The sequence below is a fragment of the Amyelois transitella genome, chromosome 11 (assembly GCF_032362555.1).
Source record: "Amyelois transitella isolate CPQ chromosome 11, ilAmyTran1.1, whole genome shotgun sequence".
NCBI classification, from domain to species: domain Eukaryota; kingdom Metazoa; phylum Arthropoda; class Insecta; order Lepidoptera; family Pyralidae; genus Amyelois; species Amyelois transitella.
In genome coordinates this window covers 10,032,844-10,054,522 of record NC_083514.1, presented here as the reverse complement: position 1 = coordinate 10,054,522, position 21,679 = coordinate 10,032,844, and the positions used below count along the sequence as shown (strand labels likewise).

Here is a 21,679-nt window from a genome sequence, read left to right as displayed (position 1 = left end):
GTATATTTATCAGTAAATGTCAGCGACCTCTTTATCGGATGTCGACACATCTGTGCCAATGTGTCGTCTAAACTTATGCGTACGCGCATATCTAGGTTATCTTCAGATGGTTTATGATTAGCCTGATAGCTCTGTGTTTATAATCTCAAGATTCGATTTTTTCTTATAAAATCCGAATATTTTTCCATTTCTTTTAAAAGTTAAATAAACGTTTATATTTTATTCGCAATCAAATAAAAAAATAATTATATTTTTATAAAAACTATTTATAAATTTGACTACTTATTTTAATCATTGCTAAGAACGTGTATAATATATATATTATTATATTATATTATTAGCTCCCGTAGTGAGGACTCAAACGTATTAAATCACAAATCGTCAAAAATCGATTCATAATTTGTTTCTCGATTCGTTTCAATTCGGTTATGCAAACGCTACTTACATCGTATTGCGTGGTTGCATTGTTTAATTTGCACTACATTTTTTTACGGTATTTACCCAACTGCGCCAGAGAGATTTATGTTTTTCGAGTATGTGTGGAACACACCTTACTTCTAATCTCCAGGGAAACCCCAAAGTAACTCAAAATGTTCATAATAACAGGACAATAATTATAGACTTTACTGACTTATGGGAAATTCCAAAAAATGCTTTACTTCCTATGTTACTCCCAAAGGTCTATTTTATAAATGTGTTAAATTTAATTCAAATCGGTCCAGCAGTTTAGTTATGAAAGCAGACCAGACAGATACACATACATTCGCACTAAAAATATTAGTAAGGGATATTGTTTATGTCATTTAGCCGATTAGGATAAATTTTGTACCACAAATAACATGATTGTGTTATGCCTGACTTCCTTTAAATTACGAAGGACTGAAAATTTATTACAAACGCAATAATAATTCTGTACTTATATGTAATTATTACAAAATTATGTTAGTGTATTTAGTTTTTTACACCAATGTTTATACACAGTAAATTATTTTCCTTTCCTTTAAAATATACATTTAAAAAGTAAATTCATTACTACATAAAACATTTGCTTAACCTCTGGTATGATAATAAGTGTTATTTTTAAGCCTGTGAGGCCATGGACCTTGTTCTGTCTTTTTATTTACTCGTTTTAAATTGCATTATCGTAAATCTTAAACGGTAATGCACCAAAAACTCAAAGCTAGTATTCAGTTACAAAATGTAAGTACATATTTATTTTTTTAAATATAGGTACATATTTCTGCTTCTATTCTCAAACAGATTGTCTAATAAATTAATAAATATCATTAGATAAGCCTTTATCGTTTTGGCTTTATTATTGTTTAAGACTATTTTCACTATTTGAATCTCAATCTTATCAGTAAACCATAGATCTGAACGTAGCTTATCCGTCTTTCCGAGACTGTTGGCTCTGTCTATCTCGTAAGGGATAAAGACGTGCTAATATGTATGTATGTTTGACCATCGCCAATATGTGTAGCGTTTAGAAATTTAAGTCAGAGTAAATGCAGGTCTTTTCCTGCGTTTTTTGAAATGGCCGCTTCTAAACGGATATCATAATGATAACCTAATGATTTGCAAACACCAATATACGGAAACACTTGTGTAATCACTTTCCAATCTCGTAAACACTTAGTACAATCAACATCATATCAACATACCCAAATTCACTGTAGATTTAACCCTATTTCAACGTCTTATAGTTCTGTGCAGTGTAACTTGTTATGCGGTTGACTGTACAACTCATTCAGAGGAAAAAATAACTATTTGGAAATTCTATTGTCCACTTCAATGGCGTTCGTGCTTATTCGGTCTTATTGTGAAACTTTTTGTCTGAACTGTTAAATTGGAACATTTAGTCGCTAGCAATCTCTTGGTTTGAATGGTTGTTAGAAGGAAAGTTTTCTGTGATCAAAAAAAGTGAAATTTAACAATTATAAAATTTGTGGACATTCGATCGAATATTTACTGAAAATATTAAAAAATATATTCTGATTTAATATTATGTTATTAGTAAATTATGCAATAAATTTTAAACATGACTATATAAACCTGTTGCAATAAAAATAATTTGTAACAAATTTGTAAGTTGCTGGTTGTTTTATGAACTTAAAACCGAAATTTTACGATTTTATATAAAAAGTAATATTTTATATAAAAATGAGACGTAATATAATATTGTATAATTCACCTTACACGGAAGAAGAAGAATGTTGTTACGGCGTTAGAGACTACCAAAGTTTGAGACGTGAATCGAAAATGGCTATATTTGGGAAATCTGTAAGTATCAAAAAAATATAATTTCATCTTAAAAAAAAAAAAAAATAGTTGAAACCTTACCTAGGTTATACAAAATGTAAAATAATAAAAGCTTTTATAAATAAAAGAAATAAAACAGTTTGTGATGCTCATTTTTTCAATCGGGAGATTTAATTTTGTTTTTAATACAATAACATGAAAGATACAAACTACATTATTACAAAAATATCGTAAAAAATTATGTGATTGATAAACTCAAAAACGATTAAACCGGTTAAAATAAAATTTCACATCCATATAAATTTGGGCTCACTAAAATCATAGCATGTATGCATGAGTGTTTTTGTCTCTATTTTATGGATATTCTGAGTCGCACCAAAGCGTGATACTTGACCTAAGCTAGTATCTAATATAATTCAATAGAATAACGACAATAACTGTTGAGATAAAACAATAAACAATTCAATTTATTTCACAGTAACGCGGCCACATTTTTGTATGGCACTTATGCGTATTGGGAGTAAGAAGGCGTGACAAATTCCCGACATCTCTCCCGTGGGCTTTAGTAAATATATCCTTCATTTCATTCATGTGACGCAAGAAGCATTTAGAACTCGTTCATGGAATATATAGAATGGTTTTTTATTTATTAAAAGGGAGAAAGTAAAACAGAACCAAAGAAGTTAAACGCGAACATTCGCAGTTCATATTTGTATGTACTAGTTCTATTAGTATATATTTATTTATATCACGCCTCATTCCCGGAGGGGTTGGGAGAAACATATATTCCCTATATGTATATATTCAAAAGCAGAGTAAACTTTATTGGTTTATGAATCATAGTACAAGATAATATTAATAAACAACCATGTAACTGTTTGTTTCCCTAAAAAAGATAAATAAATGCATTTTTATCTGCATCGACATTTACTAAGCAGGTTGGGTAAAGCTAATCTTTACCTTGATATACAAAAATTCATATTAATCTATAACGGTGTTAGCAGACCAAACAGTCTCGAAAATATTCTAAGGCCACGTTCAGTTCACAAAATTGAGGTTTAGAGAATGGCAGAACAAACAGAAAAGTTATCAAGCTTCTCCCTTGATAGACTTTGACAAACCAGCACAGCAGCAGCAGTCTTTATAAAAGTGCTTATTAGTGCTCATGAAATTAAGCACTTTTACAGAATGATTCAATTTAAAGCTTAAATATTTCTAGTCCATGGTCCGTTTGAAGAAATATTTTATAAGTTCTTAGTACATACCTTTTTAGCATCCCTATCATGCACAAACTAAGTGACATTAATTTGAACCAGTTTAGCTATTTATCGATTCTATTATCAGATAGTCGAGAGCTCGTGCTGGAATCGAGTCAAACAAAATTGTTATATTATATAATGTTATTTGCGATTCACGAGTGGCGACAAGTAACAATGTAATAAATGATTTTGTCACGAACCCTTTGTGATTTGAATGGAATTATATGAAATTAAATGATCGTCATGATTTAAATTTTGGATAAAACCAGATTTATAACAAGTTATTTGTAGGCAGTACGTATTAAGATAAGCGTGGAATATTTTTGGTCTCTCGATGTTCGCGGATAAATCACGTCTTCGATTTTGTTACGGGGTAGACAGTCACAAAAATAAAAAGACACACTTATCATGGAAATTCAGATTGACGGGTTACTAACCCATCGCCAAAACGAAGAATTTCTCTTCATTGACTTTTACAAACTTGTGGTGCAATAAGAGGATTACTTATATCTGTGGTAATATTAATATTTTATATAAATAAGAGTTTTCACAAAAAAGCTACATATACACACTTTAAATTATAGTGGGATATTTTTGTAATCGCGTAATCGATTATGCTTTTTTTTATATATTTTTTTCATCAAAATATTATAATATTTTGATGAATACATTGTGTATTGAAATAAAAACAAATCTTTTATTAATAATTAAATCTTTAGATGAATATCTTGGTAAAAGTTATAGACGTGATATTTCCCATATTCCGTCCAAAACCACAACAAAAGCATACCGAAAAAGATCAAATGAACATTTAAATTATTAATGGCAATGTTATAAAACATCTTGATAATGCTTAATACGTGGTTAACCTCAATTCATAATGGTCTGCAGAAGTCAACTTGTGTTTTGAAAGACTGACATCTACCTTCATTAATTAATTTAACAAAGAATCCCAAGTTTACGAGTCTGTTCCTTAGTCGCCTTTTACGATATCCATGAGAAATAGATGGAGTGCCCCGGAAACCACACGGCACAAATAAACGTACTTACGCATTTTTAATATTAGTTGTTATTGACATATAATTGGGATTATCAAAAAGTCGTGTTCGTAAAATGAAATCGCTTTGTGACTCCAATTAAGTATCAAAAGTCGCGCGTGTGACGTCGCCCTAATATCGAAACGGTGCAATAAACCGGTTGTACCTACAAGTATAGTGCACTGAACTAGTGCATTGGATTACAAGAGACCTTTGTTTAGTTCGGCGAGTGTGTTTTATTGCAATACTTTGAAATAACAGTGTAATATTTTTCAATAATAAATTGTTAACGTCAGTGGTCCAGTGGTATACGTATTCGACTCGAGATTTTGCCCGTTTTAATCCTATTACCATATACAAATGTCACTTCTGAATAACATCCATTAGTTTGATAGCTAACCGATTGATAATATTAAGGTTTAAAATCGTGGGGAAACATAAATGGGTTAGGTTCCTCAGTCAGATGCATGTCCTTTTCCAACTTCTGGACTGTTATGAAAGGCGAACCCTGGGTTCTTTCCAGGGTGAATAAAACAGGGACAAACACAAAGAGGGTGTAATTTTTATTGCAATATTTTGCAATAGCATTGTTTAAATGAGAACAATGTGCGAGTGTCATTGTTATTTTTTTATAAACATAATTTTATCGGGCAGTGCGCAGATGTGAAGATAATGAATACGAGAATGTAGGCTTTTAGGGTTAAAAGCTTTAAGCTAAAATACCTAATATACATTAATGTACAAAATGAAAGTATTTTGATCAAATTAAGGACGTCCTGGCAAAAGGTCAGGTCAAGAGTACCCGAAACCGCAGAGCTTGCATGAAGAGAGTTATGAATGTGGATGAAGCGAGGGAAGTATGCAGAGATCGTGGCAAGTGGAAAGATGTTGTCTCAGCCTACCCCTCCGGGAAAGAGGCGTGATTTTATGTATATGTTATGTATTCAAGTTTATATTTTACTTTTGTTCAAAGATACATTTGGTAGTTTCTAAAGATTATTAATCATCGCCTCATTTTCCTCAAGTAAGGATTTTACTCTCACAATGAAACTGCATAACTTCATTACACCACATTTGTTTGTATGGTTGCACTGGTAAGTCAGAGACTACATTTTGCAACTTAAACACCACCACCACCCACCTTAAACAATATACTTAACGCCTCTCTAAGGGATAGACAGATGCTCCGTTCACTTGCCACTATATCTAATGATTTGAAAAGCGTGTATAATAAAATTATTACCACAGAGAACATTGCGTTTGCATTCAGTAAGTACTGTAACTAAGACTTGCGTAACAGGTGGTATAACCAGTTGATCGGTAAAGCGACACTCACACCGACCAGTGAGCTATCTATTTTACTCTATGGCGAAGAGATGGTGCGCTTGTCTGTGACACAGTAGTATCGAATGCCGACCAGCGAGGCTAGCATGCATGCGCGACGCCTATAAACTATCGCTGTCCCGTATCACGTTGTAATATAAAAGCGAAACAGCGATAGTAAATCGCGGAATAAAAAATAGACACATTGACATGCTAACTAAATCCGTAAGGACATAATGAGAAACGAAAGTTTTCTTATTGTCCTGGGTCTTAGATGTGTTTCTCTATAGAAATATTTATTATAAAAATATGGGTATCTTTGAATTATGATAGTTCGTCGGTTTCCTTTCCTCTAGACCTGACATTTTATATTCAACAATATATTTCATAAAAAAAAATTTATAATAATCATTCCGAAAAACGGCTCGTCTGAGTGTGTCATAAAAGCTCACGTTTAAGTCACGTGTCGATGCAAACCGCTGCTTTGATGGAGAAACCTACATTAAGCTTTTGGTGTCAAGTTTATCCAGTAAGACTCGCGAAATGACACCAAAGCGTCTGTGTGCAAATCTGTATATATAAATGGGAGAAAGGTGAATGACACATCTTTGAACCCATAGTTGAGACTATTGAATCTGTCGCTGACTGAATTTGGCATGCATGATACTTGTACCTTATTCATACTTATATAATTATATCCAACTATAATTTATTCTCTCGCTTATTTATTTTTATTTAAGTATTTATTTATGCACAAAAACATAAGTACATGAGCATTTATACAGAAAACTTAAGAAATTCTTAATTTCACCTGCAACTCCAGCTTAAATCTGTTTATATTTATTATGTCAAAACTTTTCGTTATAAATGAATTTCTGGGAAAACCCAAAACAAATAACTTTTGTACTTCATCGTTACTTAAAGTACAATAACTATTATGTTTTTACCTATGTTTATCCTTTTACTAAGCAAAAAGTTAACTAGCACAACTGCACTGATACATGAAAAACTGTTTACCCTAAAGTTTGAAATACAAAAGAATAATGATACCAAAAAAAAATACATTGATTTAGCAAAAGAACCTATAGATCAACTATCTCGTCACCTTTCTAAGCAAACAAGGTCGGCTTCGGTGAAGGTCGTATAGTTGAACTCTACTTAGTTGTAAGAAAATACTGATTATTACGCGATTTTTACATTAAAGTTTTATTGGCCAATTTTAGAATAAACACTTAAAAAAAATATATTTTTATTTACACAAATCAATGTATACATCACATTATATGTATTATACAAAATAAACATTACATACATATAACACATAATCACGTCCATATCCCTTGCAGGCTGGACAAAACCAACAGTCCTAAATAGACTATATATAGGCCACGTTCAGCTGTTTAGCTTAATGATAGAATTGAGATAAAAAATAGTGACAGGTTACAAGTCTGTCATCTAAAAGTATACATTAATTTACTCAAATATTCAATAATTATTAATATTAATAAAAATGGGTGTTAAAGAAAACAGAAGGGCTTTATATAATTTTCTTATTATTTCATCGATTCCGTGTGAATATTTTCAGAAATGAGCTATATCCAATTTTAATTAAAATCGCTGCTCGTGTGCTTACTATTAAAAAAAAATGTTTTTCGATTTAAAGTCAATTGAAAAAGCTATCTTCTTCCTCTTATAGAAAAAAAAAAACCAGTGTTAATTTCCTTTTTTATAAACGGACTTCCCCAATCAACCTGTTTTACACTTATTGGAAAGTTCATATAGATATGAGTATAATTAAAAATAAAACAATGAACAAAGAATCGAACGGCGTGACACATTTACCGCTAAGCCGGTGGGGCCAGTTTATATGGATTAACCCTTTTTAATGAACTCACAGGAAACGGGTTTTTTCGTGGGAGTTTTTTTTAATAAAGAGTCTTGACATCAATTTGATGTGATGATTTGTGTAGAGAGGAATATACAGTTTGTGCCAGTGCCAGCTGTTTCTCTTCCCGCGCATAATGTAAAAGTTTTTTCAAGGGAAATCATTATAAACTTTACTTCGAAGGACGCATGTTCGATTTTTCAGCAAAGGATAGATTTTATTTTACAATGTTTTTTTCATTCCTAATTTTATGTTATGAAGTTAGCCACTAACCAGGAATTTGGTTCTTTAATACTTTGATTTTGATGCATCAAATAATTTTAACTCACTAGCCTCACTTCTAGGTAAGAATGATAGAAGGGGCTCCCCCCTAAAGGGAGCTCATTCAGGACAAATATGGATTATGATTATGTTATTCAATAATTATATTTAACTACCTTTATTTTTTTTATTTAAGGAAATTATAACACCTTGTAAGTTACCTTAATAAAAACTTAAATAAATCCAAATAAAACTAATTAAAAAAAAACTAAAATATACCTAAATCTACAAATAAGTCTAAATAAAAAACTAACTAAAAAATGTATGTCCCGGCAGATCGGAGCCTTGAGGTAAAGTGCCCAAAAGGCTGGCAAAAAAATAATAATAAATAATGCAAAACAGTAATTCACAAAAATAAAAGAAGAAGTATTTTTATAGCAATGCATATAAAATTTAACGTTTGTATGTTTAAACTTTTACAAATTTTGCAATATAGGTACTCAATGCAAAATGTCAGTAAATGTTAAGTAAAATGCTAGTGCAACGAGCGAATCTCGAAATAGCATTAGGTCTCAGTCACCTCAATTATATTCTTTTCATTCTCTCTCTCTCATCGTAGCCTAGTTAGTAGTATACTTTTAGTTTCTAGAACAATATGGAATTAATATTATTCTGTTTTTTTATACATAGTTTATACACCATATTAACATAACGTTACATAAACAGTCATCACTTTAATAAAATACTTAAATAAAATTAATTAATAAACTTTATAAAATACGTATCGCGGAAATTATTTAAGTATTATATAATCTGCAGATTAATTACTATTAATTATCAGGGTTATATGTTATGACACAAATCACAGATCATTGACGCATATTCTTATCGCTATAAACATTTAGGTACTGTTAATGGATTTATTATAAAAGACAAAAATATGGGACACTTTGAAATTACTTTGTTATCCCTCCATTTGTATATCTTAACATAATTCCCAAAACTGCATTCCACAAATAGGTACGGCGTTTTTAGGTTAAAAATGCGAACTTTGTGAATCATCATTAGTAAATTATTGATGTTCTTATCACAAAATAAAAGCATTAAAAAAAATAACAATGACATGAATAAAATATTAATTGTTTAAAATGTTACTTTATCATTTTTTTGATTCAATATATTCGATGTCAATTTTTCTAGTATTAAAAGTTTCTGTGTTATAACGAAAAGACAGTCAGACATGGCAAATATACTTATGAGAAAACAGATTCCTCCTTCACTAACGAAACTTACCTTTAAAAATCTTCAACGTTAAGTAAAAAAGTTAGTTACTAAAAAAAATAAAATTCTACTAGTATTTCGTCATTATTGTTACCAATTATCACACATTTTTTTACTTGTTTAAGGTAATGTACCTAATTTTTTTTTTTTCGACTGTCGCAGTTCGGCCTATTGACGTCAATGAAACAAAAATTCACAAATACAAACTAATTATCGTGTTTTTGCGGTATGACAGATAAGGCATAGTTTAGACTGTGACCATGGTTTCCATATTGTAGGAAGCGACTAAAAGATAACAGTACTAAGAGATTGAGCATCAAAAATTGCTAAGGCAGCCAAATAATAACATTGGGATTCTTCTTTTAGGCGATGGGCTAGCAACCTGTCACTATTTGAATCTCAATTCTATCATTATACCAAACAGATAAACGTAGCCTATCAGTCTTTCCAAGACTGTTGGCTATGTCTACCCTGCAGAGGATGTAGACTAAATTAAAGGCAAATACAGTTGGCATGTTTCCTGGCTCGGATCAGCTAGATATTTCTTTAGAAATAATAAACAAGATGAACAATAAACTAAGGTCATACGTTTTCACAATATCATGTCAAGCTTAGCTACCTTCGAGTTAAAATAAAAGAATTTCAATTTGAAAACTTGCTCGTGAGTCGTGAGAACATATTTAATTTTGCAGTACGCAATAAATTCAAGTTCGAATAATTAATATTTTAATTGAAACCGGTCTTTTGACGTAATGGGTGTGTCTCTCATTACTGATACAATGTCTACTAACTATAATATTTATCTACTAATATATACTCGTATAAAATGCAAAGGTGACTAGGAACCCCCCTAGGGACGCGATTATGAATGAATGAAAATTAATGTGACCGTCTGATCACGTTTATTTTCATTCATTCATTCACAACCCAAATTACTGGATTGATCGAGCTAAAATTTGTCATGCAGATGTTTGCTAAGGAAGGATTTTTTGGAAATTTCCACTGGAACAGGAGATAACTGGTTTTTTCGCTTTAAGATGGCCGCGGGCGCTTTTTACTATGTTTATATAAGGCTTTGTATTATCTCCCTGGCAATAGTCCCGGTTGCATCTTGACCACTCTGGAGAGTTGCCCGGGGTAAACTCTTGACCATGGATCCTGGATTGGGTGAGTCAGGTATTTACACGAAGCGACTCCCATCTGACCTCCGTAACCTTTGCATGGGAACCTAACCCGTATTGTATTGTATGGTCACACATCCATTTGCCTGAATGTGCAGGTTTCCTCACGAAGTCTTCCTCACCGTTAGAGCATCGGTTAGTTATCATACTTATGCACATATCTTCGAAAATAGTCATTGGTACATGGCCGCGGTGGGATTCGAACCGGTGCTTTTATGCGCAACCGCGTTTTAACTAGGCACCTTACCGATTCAACCACCGACGCTCCAAAATTTATATATATATACATTTTTTCCTAAATACACACAAACACACACACATGATCACGTCTATATCCCTCTAGACTGGTGGCTCTGTCTACCCCGCTAGTAGACAGAGCCACCAGTCTCTAAAAGACTGATAGGCCACGCTCAGCTGTTTGGCTTAGTGATAGAATTGAGATTCAAATAGTGACAGGTTGCTAGCCCATCGCCTAAAAGAGGAATCCCAAGTTTATAAGCCTATCCCTTAGTCGCCTTTTACGACATCCGTGAGAAAGAGATGGAGTGGTCCTATTCTTTTTTGTAATGGTGCCGGGAACCACACGGCACATATATGTTATCCTAAATCGATAGAAAATAAAGAGTGTATTGATATTGAAAAGTGGAGAATTCTACCGTAAATTATAAATAATGACACTTATACTATATAGAAATTATTCATGCAAAAACTAATTAAAATTTTGTGTTAATGTACTAACAAGATATGTTTTTGTCCCCAGTTCTTTACGATTGCGGATAAAAGATCTCAACCAAATAGATGCGACGACAACAACGTCACTTTGATGTCAGATATGAAGATAGAAGATGACTCCTCAGACGTGTCTAGCTCAGAAAATGTTGATATCGAAGGTATGTATAATGTTAATAATGATTTAGATTAAGAAAAAGTTAATAATGGTGTTGCAAAAACTAAAGAGGAAGTTGGAAAACTACATCGAGATATGGCTGGTGAATTTCCAAGAACTATTGAACCTCATGATCTATTGTCTTGTCTAATTAATATTCCTTAAATTAATGTAACTTTTCGCAAAAATCAGATTTAGCGTTGTTTCTTTTAACGTTAAACAACTTTCATCAACTACATTTATAATATGCCTAATGTCTGAGTCCGAGACAATAGCCATTGTTATGTACATGAACAGGAAAAAGTTAATGAAACGTATAATAAGTCTGGGAAATCAAATGATATCCTTGTTTGAAAAATTAAACAAAGACATTAGCATGGACAAATTACACAGATTGAACTAGCCCCTGGTTAAGTTAAAGACTTGTGTTATGTGGTATCTTTTTAAATAATACTACATAGATAAAAAACAAACTTATACCTATATATTTTATAACATAAATTTATAACGGCCAAACAAATTGTCAATAAAGATCTTTCTTAATATAATAATTCTAACAATAAATTGCTGAATTGGGAAACTTGACATTTAAAGGTACAAGGTAAAAGTTGTGTCAGATCAATGATTCAGTCAAATATACGAAATCGCCTCGGTCGATGTCATTGATAAACAAAACGTAAGGCCAATATAATAATTAAGTATATAAATAAATTTGTAACATATATGTATATCGAATGCACATTCTTTGCCGAATTAAAATTAAAGGCATTAGAATTAAATGTTTGGATTGAAGAAGTGATCCTTATGATTCCATAAATATGGTGCAAATCTTTATAAAACAGCTTAGCTTATATTTTGTATGTTGTTAACGCTAAAGTAACCGCGTGTCCCCTAAAATAAGAAAAGGGACACTAAAGTCAATGTTGGTTTATTGTAAATTTAATTTAATTTCTTCAAATCTACCGTTGTCTACAAAATAAATGTTTGGGTTCTCACTAATATTATTCACGATTCGTCACAGTGTACCCAATACGTCATCCTTATCCGAAATGATATAATGACTATGACTGATAATCATCACAGCAATGCAAACAGTTACACGTCAGAAAATATTTAGTTATCCTCGTTTTGAAGTAAAACAAACGACTGATAAGTTAGTTGGGAGTTTATATTTCCTTACTTAATTTTAGTTATTTCATATAACCGATAAAAGATTAAGATGATACAAAACATCAAATTTTAAATCACAACTTTAGAACCACCAATTATTTAACCCCATCAAATTTCATTCAAAATTTCTACGTGACATATCAACTTTCATCTTAAATAGTCGTTTTGGCTTTTATTTGCAATCATCGATCAACCTTACGTGGATGAAATCTAAAACACTCAATGTTGTTGAAGGAGCAATATTCTTATATGAACATTGTTTACACTACTACAAATCTGATCGATTCAGCCTCAAATAATACAAGGGATAAAAATCTTTATTGCCATCATTTATCATAACATCAAACAATCACGCAAGAGGTTGATTCACGCCAATCACAGATCCGTTTCCGTTATCTTTAACAGTTTGTGATTCTGATATTTCTGACTAATTTTGCAGAAATGACGATGTGTTCTAGAATTTCTATATCTATATTAAACATTGAGTGCGTCACAGGTAAATACATTTCCAAAGACTTTAAAAATGTAATTTAAATAAAAAGAATGTGGTTAAAAAGTAAAAGTTTAAAAGAGGTAAAATTGTTTACTCATGACTTATTGTAGCATATTCGTATTCCTTTGATGTGATGAGAATTTACATAGTTGCAAGCAGTATGCTTTTTCTGTGTTATTGTATCGACTGATATTGTAAAACATAACTTTTTTAATTGCATTTTTATCTTAAAAAAATAGTCAGTTTAATTATCGGAAGTCCAAAAGTTACTTCACTTGCAAGTATTTTCAGTTATGGTTCTTAAATTAATTAAAATAATAAATGGATGGATGACCGAATGAATTAACGCAATTCCTCCTAATCGCACATACAAAGAGAGAGACCTTGACAATAATAATATTAGTATGCACCTTCATAATTCTAATTCTCCAATTGATCTAACTAATCTTCTTTAATGAACAAATTGATAGTGTAAATAAATGTTACACATGATACACATTTCATAACTCAATCGGATGATCCAAGCGTAACCATATAACGTTTGATATGGCATTGGTCGAGCGCAAGGTTGCCAACAACTTGATACTAGGATTCGGTGTCGCCTTGACATGGATGAGACTAGTTATATCACAAATTACATAAGAAGATATGTTAACGATGGAGCATCTACTATCTTGACCGCAGTGTCCAACAACTACATAGTTAAAAGCGTTCTGGTTGATTTTGATAATAAATTATCTCATATAGATGTTAGATAAGTTAAAATAAATATTTTAAAAATGGGTAAAGATGTTAAGTGTTTTGATATAGATGAAAAGAAAGAAATTTTAACATTTCTTTTATTTATTATATGTATATAGTTTGACAAAATAAAAGAAGAAATCAGTAAAATAGGAGAATAAGGACCAAATTCTCTAACTCATTCCTAGATTTTGGCTGCTAAGTCGATTTCTACGTAATTTGTCGAAAACTATTAAACATATAATTTTTCATTTTCGGCTATTTACCGAACCCCTAACCCGCTCTAGTGTAATTTAAGACTTGCTAGGTCTATTATGATTTTGTCACCTCCTACGATACTTCTAATAAAAATTGACTAGGAAACACTATTAAACTCACTGCTCTATAGTACTTCAGGCTTACAAACTTGTGTCCTAAACTAATTCCAACTGGACCCGAGAGCGATAACGAAATTAGCAGGAAAATCTAGACCGAGCAAAGCCGCAAGCAACAGCTAATATTAATTCTCGTGAAGGAGAAACTATCGGATACCGTTACAAAATACCTGATATTGTGTTTTGTAATATAACGTGACATTTTTGTATTAGATTTATACAAAAAACTGTTTCCTCAACACCAACATTGATCGGTTTTTGCCAATATTTTTTATAGAGTTGCGCTACATTTGACCATTGACTTAAATTTTTTGGTAGTTAAATTTGAAAAGCTGACATTATTGTTGTACAGATACAGAATAAATTATTTATCTTATTTATAAAACTCTCACAACCGTTTACTAAAATAATATTTAGAATGTGCTCAATTTTAAAAAGCAAAAACAATGTGTAATTTATTTTACTTCGTCTATCTCGGAGTCTGTTAGATAACTTCTTACTTGTAGGTATAATATAATACTTTAATCTAAATAAATTGAAATTTCACGTTAACTAAAACCAAAACAATGGAGCAATTAAAGTACTTATTTTTTCGATTGAACTTAATTTTATGACATTCCATTGTCCTCTGATAAAGATTTTGCCACTAAAAATTAAATTCTGACTGAATTCTGGAGAGAGGAGACAGTTTCCTCAAATCTAAATACCTTTATAAAAATGATACTGACTCACTGATAACCTGAGAGTAAATATTTAAAATTTTGCACATATTTTCCTTATGATTTAGGAGTTAGAGAGGATTTCCCAACATTCTCGAGGGAATGGAAACTAAATGGATTTTCGTTTAACGCTGACAGAACCAAAAGCATTTACTATTCCTTAATAAAAATGCCCACATTTACTGCGTAGAAAATCACGTGTTAAGGTTAGTAAAAATGTAAAAACTTGTTTGAACAGATAAAGAGGCATAAGAGTCTGATATACATAATGCATTCAGTCGTCATGTAACTCGACAACCTTGGCAGTTGATACTGTTTTTAAAGACTCGTAAACATTGGCACCGTTTTAATACTCACGTTTATGTATTTTGTGGTTACTTCCACAATATGGATAAACATTATATTTGCAAAGGTTTTAACTAATCGAGCTTATAATATTTAAAAATGAGGAGCGTGTTTTTTTTTCAATGTCATATTTGGCCCAACAAGACGAATATTTAAGTAGGATAAGTGAGAGATTGTTTAATTGAAAATTACTATCTAAAACCTACCCGTAATAATCAATAGAAAATATATTATTTTTACTTTTTTTTATGTCTTTTTTCCTGGACCGAAATGTTTTTTTTTTTCATACAGCATATAAAAGACATGTAAAAATATATTATTTTTTTTTCACTTTGCAATAAATCTATATCTATAGCTATAAGAAAGTACATAGTATACTTTTCTATATGCCCCACTGTACAAAAATCGTGACTGTAGAGTTTTGACTCGACACAATGCCAGTAAGGGCTCAGATAAACTAGGTCTCCTTTCACTTTCGCACTTACCACAGATACCGAGTACATTCCATAGTATTACGCTGTTACTCCGTCTTACATTATTTTTTGACGATACAATATTTTCATCACTAATAAGAAAAATTTCTTGTATAATATTTATGGGAAAATGAAGAATCTTTCTGGCTCTCCGGTAAAGAGGCGTTATTTTGTAATGTACGTATGTATGAATGTTTGAATGTATGTATGTAAATATGTAAGTAATATCTAAAACAATTTGTTTTTTCTTGTTCCACTTATAATCTTGGCTGTGTTTTATTTATCACTCAAGTGGTTATTAGGTATTAATGAATAACTGAACAGAGTTAGTAAAAGAGTGAATTAATGCGTCAAAATTGAAATGTCAAATCTGAACAGAAAAAAGTAAATAAATAAAATATTATGCTTCGAACCACGAACTTGAGATTATTAGGCAAACACCTTAACCACTATCATAAAGGCATTATTAAAATTATGTTCTCGGCTTGAAGCTTTGTAACTGTATCGTCTTATCATTTCTATTGCTTGTTATATCGTTATCAGAATAACAAACAGGATTATTGGCCGCTGGAATTAATCCCACTTTGATTGTTTCGAGAGCTCAGTTGATTTAAGATTTACAGTTTTATTGTATCTGCTTTGTAAAGTTATTTAAATCACATCGGTTACTCGGCATAACTTTCAGAATTACTCACTCTTGGAGCAGTCTATCTATATATAAATTACTCCTGAAGACAAAAAAAAACCTATATCTGTGGCAATTTTTAACAAAATTGTTCATTCATTCATATAATCACGTCAACTTATAACATACATACATACAGGCCACGTTCATCTGTTGGGCTAAATGATAGAATTGAGTTTCAAATAGTGACAGGTTGACAGCACATCGTCTATAAGAAGAATCCCAAGTTTATAAGCGGTCCTAGCAACAAAATTGTACCAATATTTTTTAGTTTATTCTGCAAAAAATACAAATACACATTATATATAATAAATAATTACACATTATAATAAACAAAGTTCTTATCTACTTACAACATTAACTGTTTGGTCACAATCATTATAAAATTACGTGTTATACAGATATCAAAAGAAAAATTTCAGCATTACGTCATACCTACAACTCAAACACTCAAACTTCTGCCAACTAAAGGGACTTTCGTCAAACTTTCCCCAGTAAATTGAGTTTAGGTGAAAGAAAATCAGTTTGAGAAAAATGCTGTCATATTTTCAATACAGATGATAATCGGAAAATATCGAAATCTACGGAATGTTTGTATTCGAATGATAGAATTGGGATTCAAATAGTGACAGGTTGCTAGCCCATCGCCTAAAAGAATCCCAAGTATATAAACCTATAGCGGCTCAAAACCCCAACAACTGACATAATTATTAATCCTGTTCCAGCCAACGAGCTGATGGCGGTAGATGCTCCCTCGTCAGAACCCACAGAAGATCACGCGAGCGAGTGCACCTGCCACAACTGTATTGAGGTGCTTTCCAGATTCGCAGAATGCAGTATATGCCTGGAACCTTTGCAGGTGAGATTATTATAGAATGCAGTATATGCCTGGAACCTTTGCAGGTAAGATTATTATAGAATGCAGTATATGCCTGGAACCTTTGCAGGTAAGATTATTATAGAATGCAGTATATGCCTGGAACCATTGCAGGTAAGATTATTATAGAATGCAGTATATGCCTGGAACCTTTGCAGGTGAGATTATTATAGAATGCAGTATATGCCTGGAACCTTTGCAGGTAAGATTATTATAGAATGCAGTATATACCTGGAACCTTTGCAGGTAAGATTATTATAGAATGCAGTATATACCTGGAACCATTGCAGGTAAGATAACAATTTTATTGGGAATTCGGATGGCTTTGATCCGAACTGTGTTAACAGCTTCAAGAATAATTTAGACAGATTATTCAAATCTGGGATAGGCTTACAAACTTGGGATTCTTTTTTAGGCGACAGGCTAGCAACCTGTCATTATTTGAATCTCAATTCTATCATTAAGCTAAATAGCTGAACATGGCCTTTCAGTCTTTTTAAGACTGTTGGCTCTGTCTACCCCGTAAGGGATATAGACGTGATGATATGTATGTATGTATTCAAATCAGACGCACACGCATCAGCGTCATAAGCTGCTAGTGTGTTCAAGAATTAATAAACATAATAATCTGATGATATAGAAAATTAAGTCTGACGGTATCTAGGTTAAGATATTTATAAGAATGCAATATAAGGAACAATTGCGTACAGTTTTTATTAAGTAAACTCTATTTCAATCTAAGTCGATGCGGTCCAAGTGGAAAGCGGTAGCTCAAATAAAACGTATATAATATTAAAAACCATCCCACGTTTAATAATAAATAAATATATGCGGAACTAGCTGACCCGGCAAACGCTATTTTGCCAATTATTTTTATAAATTATTACGGAACTCTATTTTTTTCCAAAATAAAATATAGTCTATGTTATTCGTGGATAATGTAGCTTTCGAATGGTGAAAGAATTTTTAAAATCGGTCCAGTAGTTTTAGAGCCTATTCATTACAACCAAACAAACAAAGTTTTCCTCTTTATAATATTAGTGTAGACAAATTACACAGATTGAATTAGCCTCTAAGTAAGTTCTCTAAACTCGTGTTACGAGATACAAACTCTATTTTTTATATTTTATATTTTATACGATACTATATTTTATAATAAATACTTATATAGATAAACATCTAAGACCAAGGACAATCAGAGATAGTTCATTTCGCATCATGCCCTGGCCGGGATTCGAACCCGGGACCTCCGGTGTCACAGACAAGCGCACTACAGCTGCGCCACAGAGGCCGTCAAAAGGATTTAAGGAAAGTTAAATGTATCATTTTCAAAAAAAAATTGTGCGTTTTACGTCAATTTGCCTGATATAAATCTGATAGATAACTGCAACCGACTAGCGGACTCCAGGCTCCGAAGCATAATGTCGGAGGATGTAACTATTCGGGACAGGTCATGAACATACTCGTAACAAGCAAGGTTAAGCCTGTTTTGCTAATGCGGCCCAGTAAGACGTCCCATCGCCAAACAACGAATAAAACAACATACATACATACATACACATGACCACGTCTATATCCCTAGCGGGGTAGACAGAGCCACCAGTCTTGAAAAGACTGATAGGCCACGCTCAGCTCTTTGGCTTAGTGATAGAATTGAGATTCAAATAGTGACAGGTTGCTAGCCCATCGCCTAAAAGAAGATTCCCAAGTTTATAAGCCTATCCCTTAGTCGCCTTTTACGACATCCATGGGAAAGAGATGGAGTGGTCCTACTTTTTTTCTAATAGTGCCGGGAACCACACGACACAATAAAACAACATCTACATATATTGAAAACTCATTACTCCCACTAGTCCTACTTAATGTTGCTTAGAAACTTTGTATAAAGCGATAAAGCGGCTTTACTAATGAGACGTAGTAAAATGTCGCATCGTCAAACAGAAACCACATCTAAAACTGTTAATTTTACTCACAAGATGAAAATCACATGAGAGAGATCAGCTCAAATTACGTAATAACCTAACAGATTAGATTTCAGTGTAATTATCATAGACTTGTAACTACGCCATTACCAAAATCTTGTTATAACAGAGAGCCATTATTGGTATAGTCAACCGCGAGGCTTAATGAAAATATCAGCCTTGTTTGTAATGGGTCTTTGCTTATTAACGTATGTCGGTTTGAATCCCACAGGATTGAAACTTATTGGTGTTAATTTCTATCAGAAATCTGAATAGTTAACCCTAATTCAGATGTTATAAATCCAAATAATTCTGAATTCAAAATTAACTATTTATTTTTATAAAAAAAAAATACAATTAGGTATTGAGCTCGTAAGTTCGATGAACATAAAGTACAACAAACAAATATCTGTGACAATTAAAAATTTTCAATATTCACAAAATTAATATAACTCTTTCGTGCAAATCTCTGACCACACTGACTTAACCAGTTAAAGTTAAATCTGATATAATGAAAATGTTTAATTTTAAAAACTTCTGACACAAAGACAACCTATATTTTTCGTCATTTGCCTCTCAATAAAATAAATAAACATTAGTTATAAAAGCATATAAAAAATTACGTTCTACAATTACAATGTCAAAAAGTACAAAAACTGCATAAATTCAAGCAAATATTTCCTCAGACGCTAGTTTTATTTAATCAGCAGAAGGTAATAATATATTATACATTACAGATTTAATAAGTTATTGTATAATAGCATGATAGATAAGCTAGCGAGTAAACTAATAAAATGCATGATTTATGCTAATGCTGACGTTCTACAAGTCATCTTGCACTTCACTTGTATCTGCAAGTTAAAGATCATATACTTGTATAATCCAGCTGATAAATATTGTATAAATATTGGAGGAAATCTTTTAAAGTGGACTCTTAATTAATTAGTCTGCCAGTATTATGCTGAATTGATAAATGTATAAACCATTGATGAATAACGTTATGGCCATGAAAAGTTTATACCTGTGACTTTTTTCATACCAAATCTGATGCTTACCTGTACTTGATAAAGTAAAGGGTAAAAATTTTGCCGTGTGGCTCCCGGCACCAATAACAAAAAAAAGAATAAGACCACTCCATTTCGTTCCCGTGGATGTCGTAAAAGGTGTGTAAGGGATAGTCTTGTAAACTTGGGATTCTTCTTTTAGGCGATGGGCTAGCAACCTGTCACTATTTGAATCTCAATTATATCTTCAAGCCAAACTGCTGAACGTAACATATTAGTCTGTTCATGTCTGTTGGCTCTGTCTACCCCGCAAGGGATATAGAAATGATTATTTGTATGTATGTATGTAAAAATTAAGTAAATTTTGTGTGAGTTGAAACCCTTCGAAATTCAAATGTAAACAAGCACACGTCAAAATAGAGAAGTCCTACTTCGGCAATATTCTTTTCCTGCCTCCCAAATCTGAACAGTTTTTCTACTATCACAGTATCCTTTTTAATCTTCTAATACAACGGTGCTTCGAATCCCCGATGTTACAAAAATTTAATTCTTTTTTTTAATTTATTTTTAAGCGATGAACTGTGTCACAAAATTTTAATTCTTTTTTTAAATTAATTTTCTTTTTTTTCGCTTCCAGTGTGCCGGCCCCTGCGCCTGCCCATCTTGCGGCGGTTTTTGGTGCACAAGGTGTTCCCGAAGGATGATCAAGTGCGCCTGGTGTAGGGGGTCCCTTCGATCGCCCACTGCACCGTGCGTCACTCTGCAGAGGCTTGTAAATGATCTGATGCTGCCTTGTCGAAATTCTAAGTTAGTATTTGCCTTTTTATGCATACATACATACATATAATCTCGTCTATATCCCTTGCGGGGTAGCTAACTTTATAGTTACTTTTACAGTTTCAGCTATTTGGCTTAATGATAGAATTGAGATTCAAATAGTGACAAGTTGCTAGCCATCGCAAAAAGAATCCCAAATTTGTAAGCCTATCCCTTAGTCGCCTTTAACGACATCCATGGGAAAGAGATGGAGTGGTCCTATTCATTTTTGTATTGGTGCCAGGAACCACAGGGCAATTAATAGAATGGTTAATTGAGATATCAAATATTTCATGCCAGCCGATCCGAACACACCCTAAAGTTTCAGTCTACGAAACCGTCTCTTTAATCCCACAATTGTCGTAAATCGCACATAAAACAGTTTTATGTACCGTAACACTTAATTCTGCGCCTTTTTTGTTTGTCCTATAAACTCTGACACCAACGCCAGATGAGCTATGGGGCACTTAGATAAATAAAGTCGTAAAAATAAGATTGAGAGGTCTTGCTAAAGTGGTTTTAGTGTTATTGCTGTTTAAGTTTACGGTATTTACTTTAAGGGCCTTATTATGACTTGAATCTAAGGGTTTCTTCAAAGGTTGTGTGAGGATGAAATACCTAGTGAAGAGGAAATTAATTCTGTTAAACT

The 21,679-nt window shown here is 32.3% G+C and overlaps 2 protein-coding genes across 3 annotated transcripts in view; one reads left to right on the top strand and one right to left on the bottom strand.

The window, feature by feature from the left end:
• LOC106133297 (adenylate cyclase type 2) overlaps window positions 1–21,679 on the bottom strand; it is a 171,552-nt gene that overhangs the window by 76,434 nt on the left and 73,439 nt on the right. The window lies entirely within an intron of this gene.
• Window positions 1–21,679, top strand: part of LOC106133298 (uncharacterized) — a 41,126-nt gene that overhangs the window by 17,697 nt on the left and 1,750 nt on the right. The window contains exons 2-4 of the mRNA XM_013332975.2: window positions 11,247–11,376; window positions 17,098–17,231; window positions 20,852–21,021. Of these exons, the coding sequence (XP_013188429.1) occupies window positions 11,247–11,376; window positions 17,098–17,231; window positions 20,852–21,021 (434 nt within the window). The remainder of the gene's footprint in view (window positions 1–11,246; window positions 11,377–17,097; window positions 17,232–20,851; window positions 21,022–21,679) is intronic.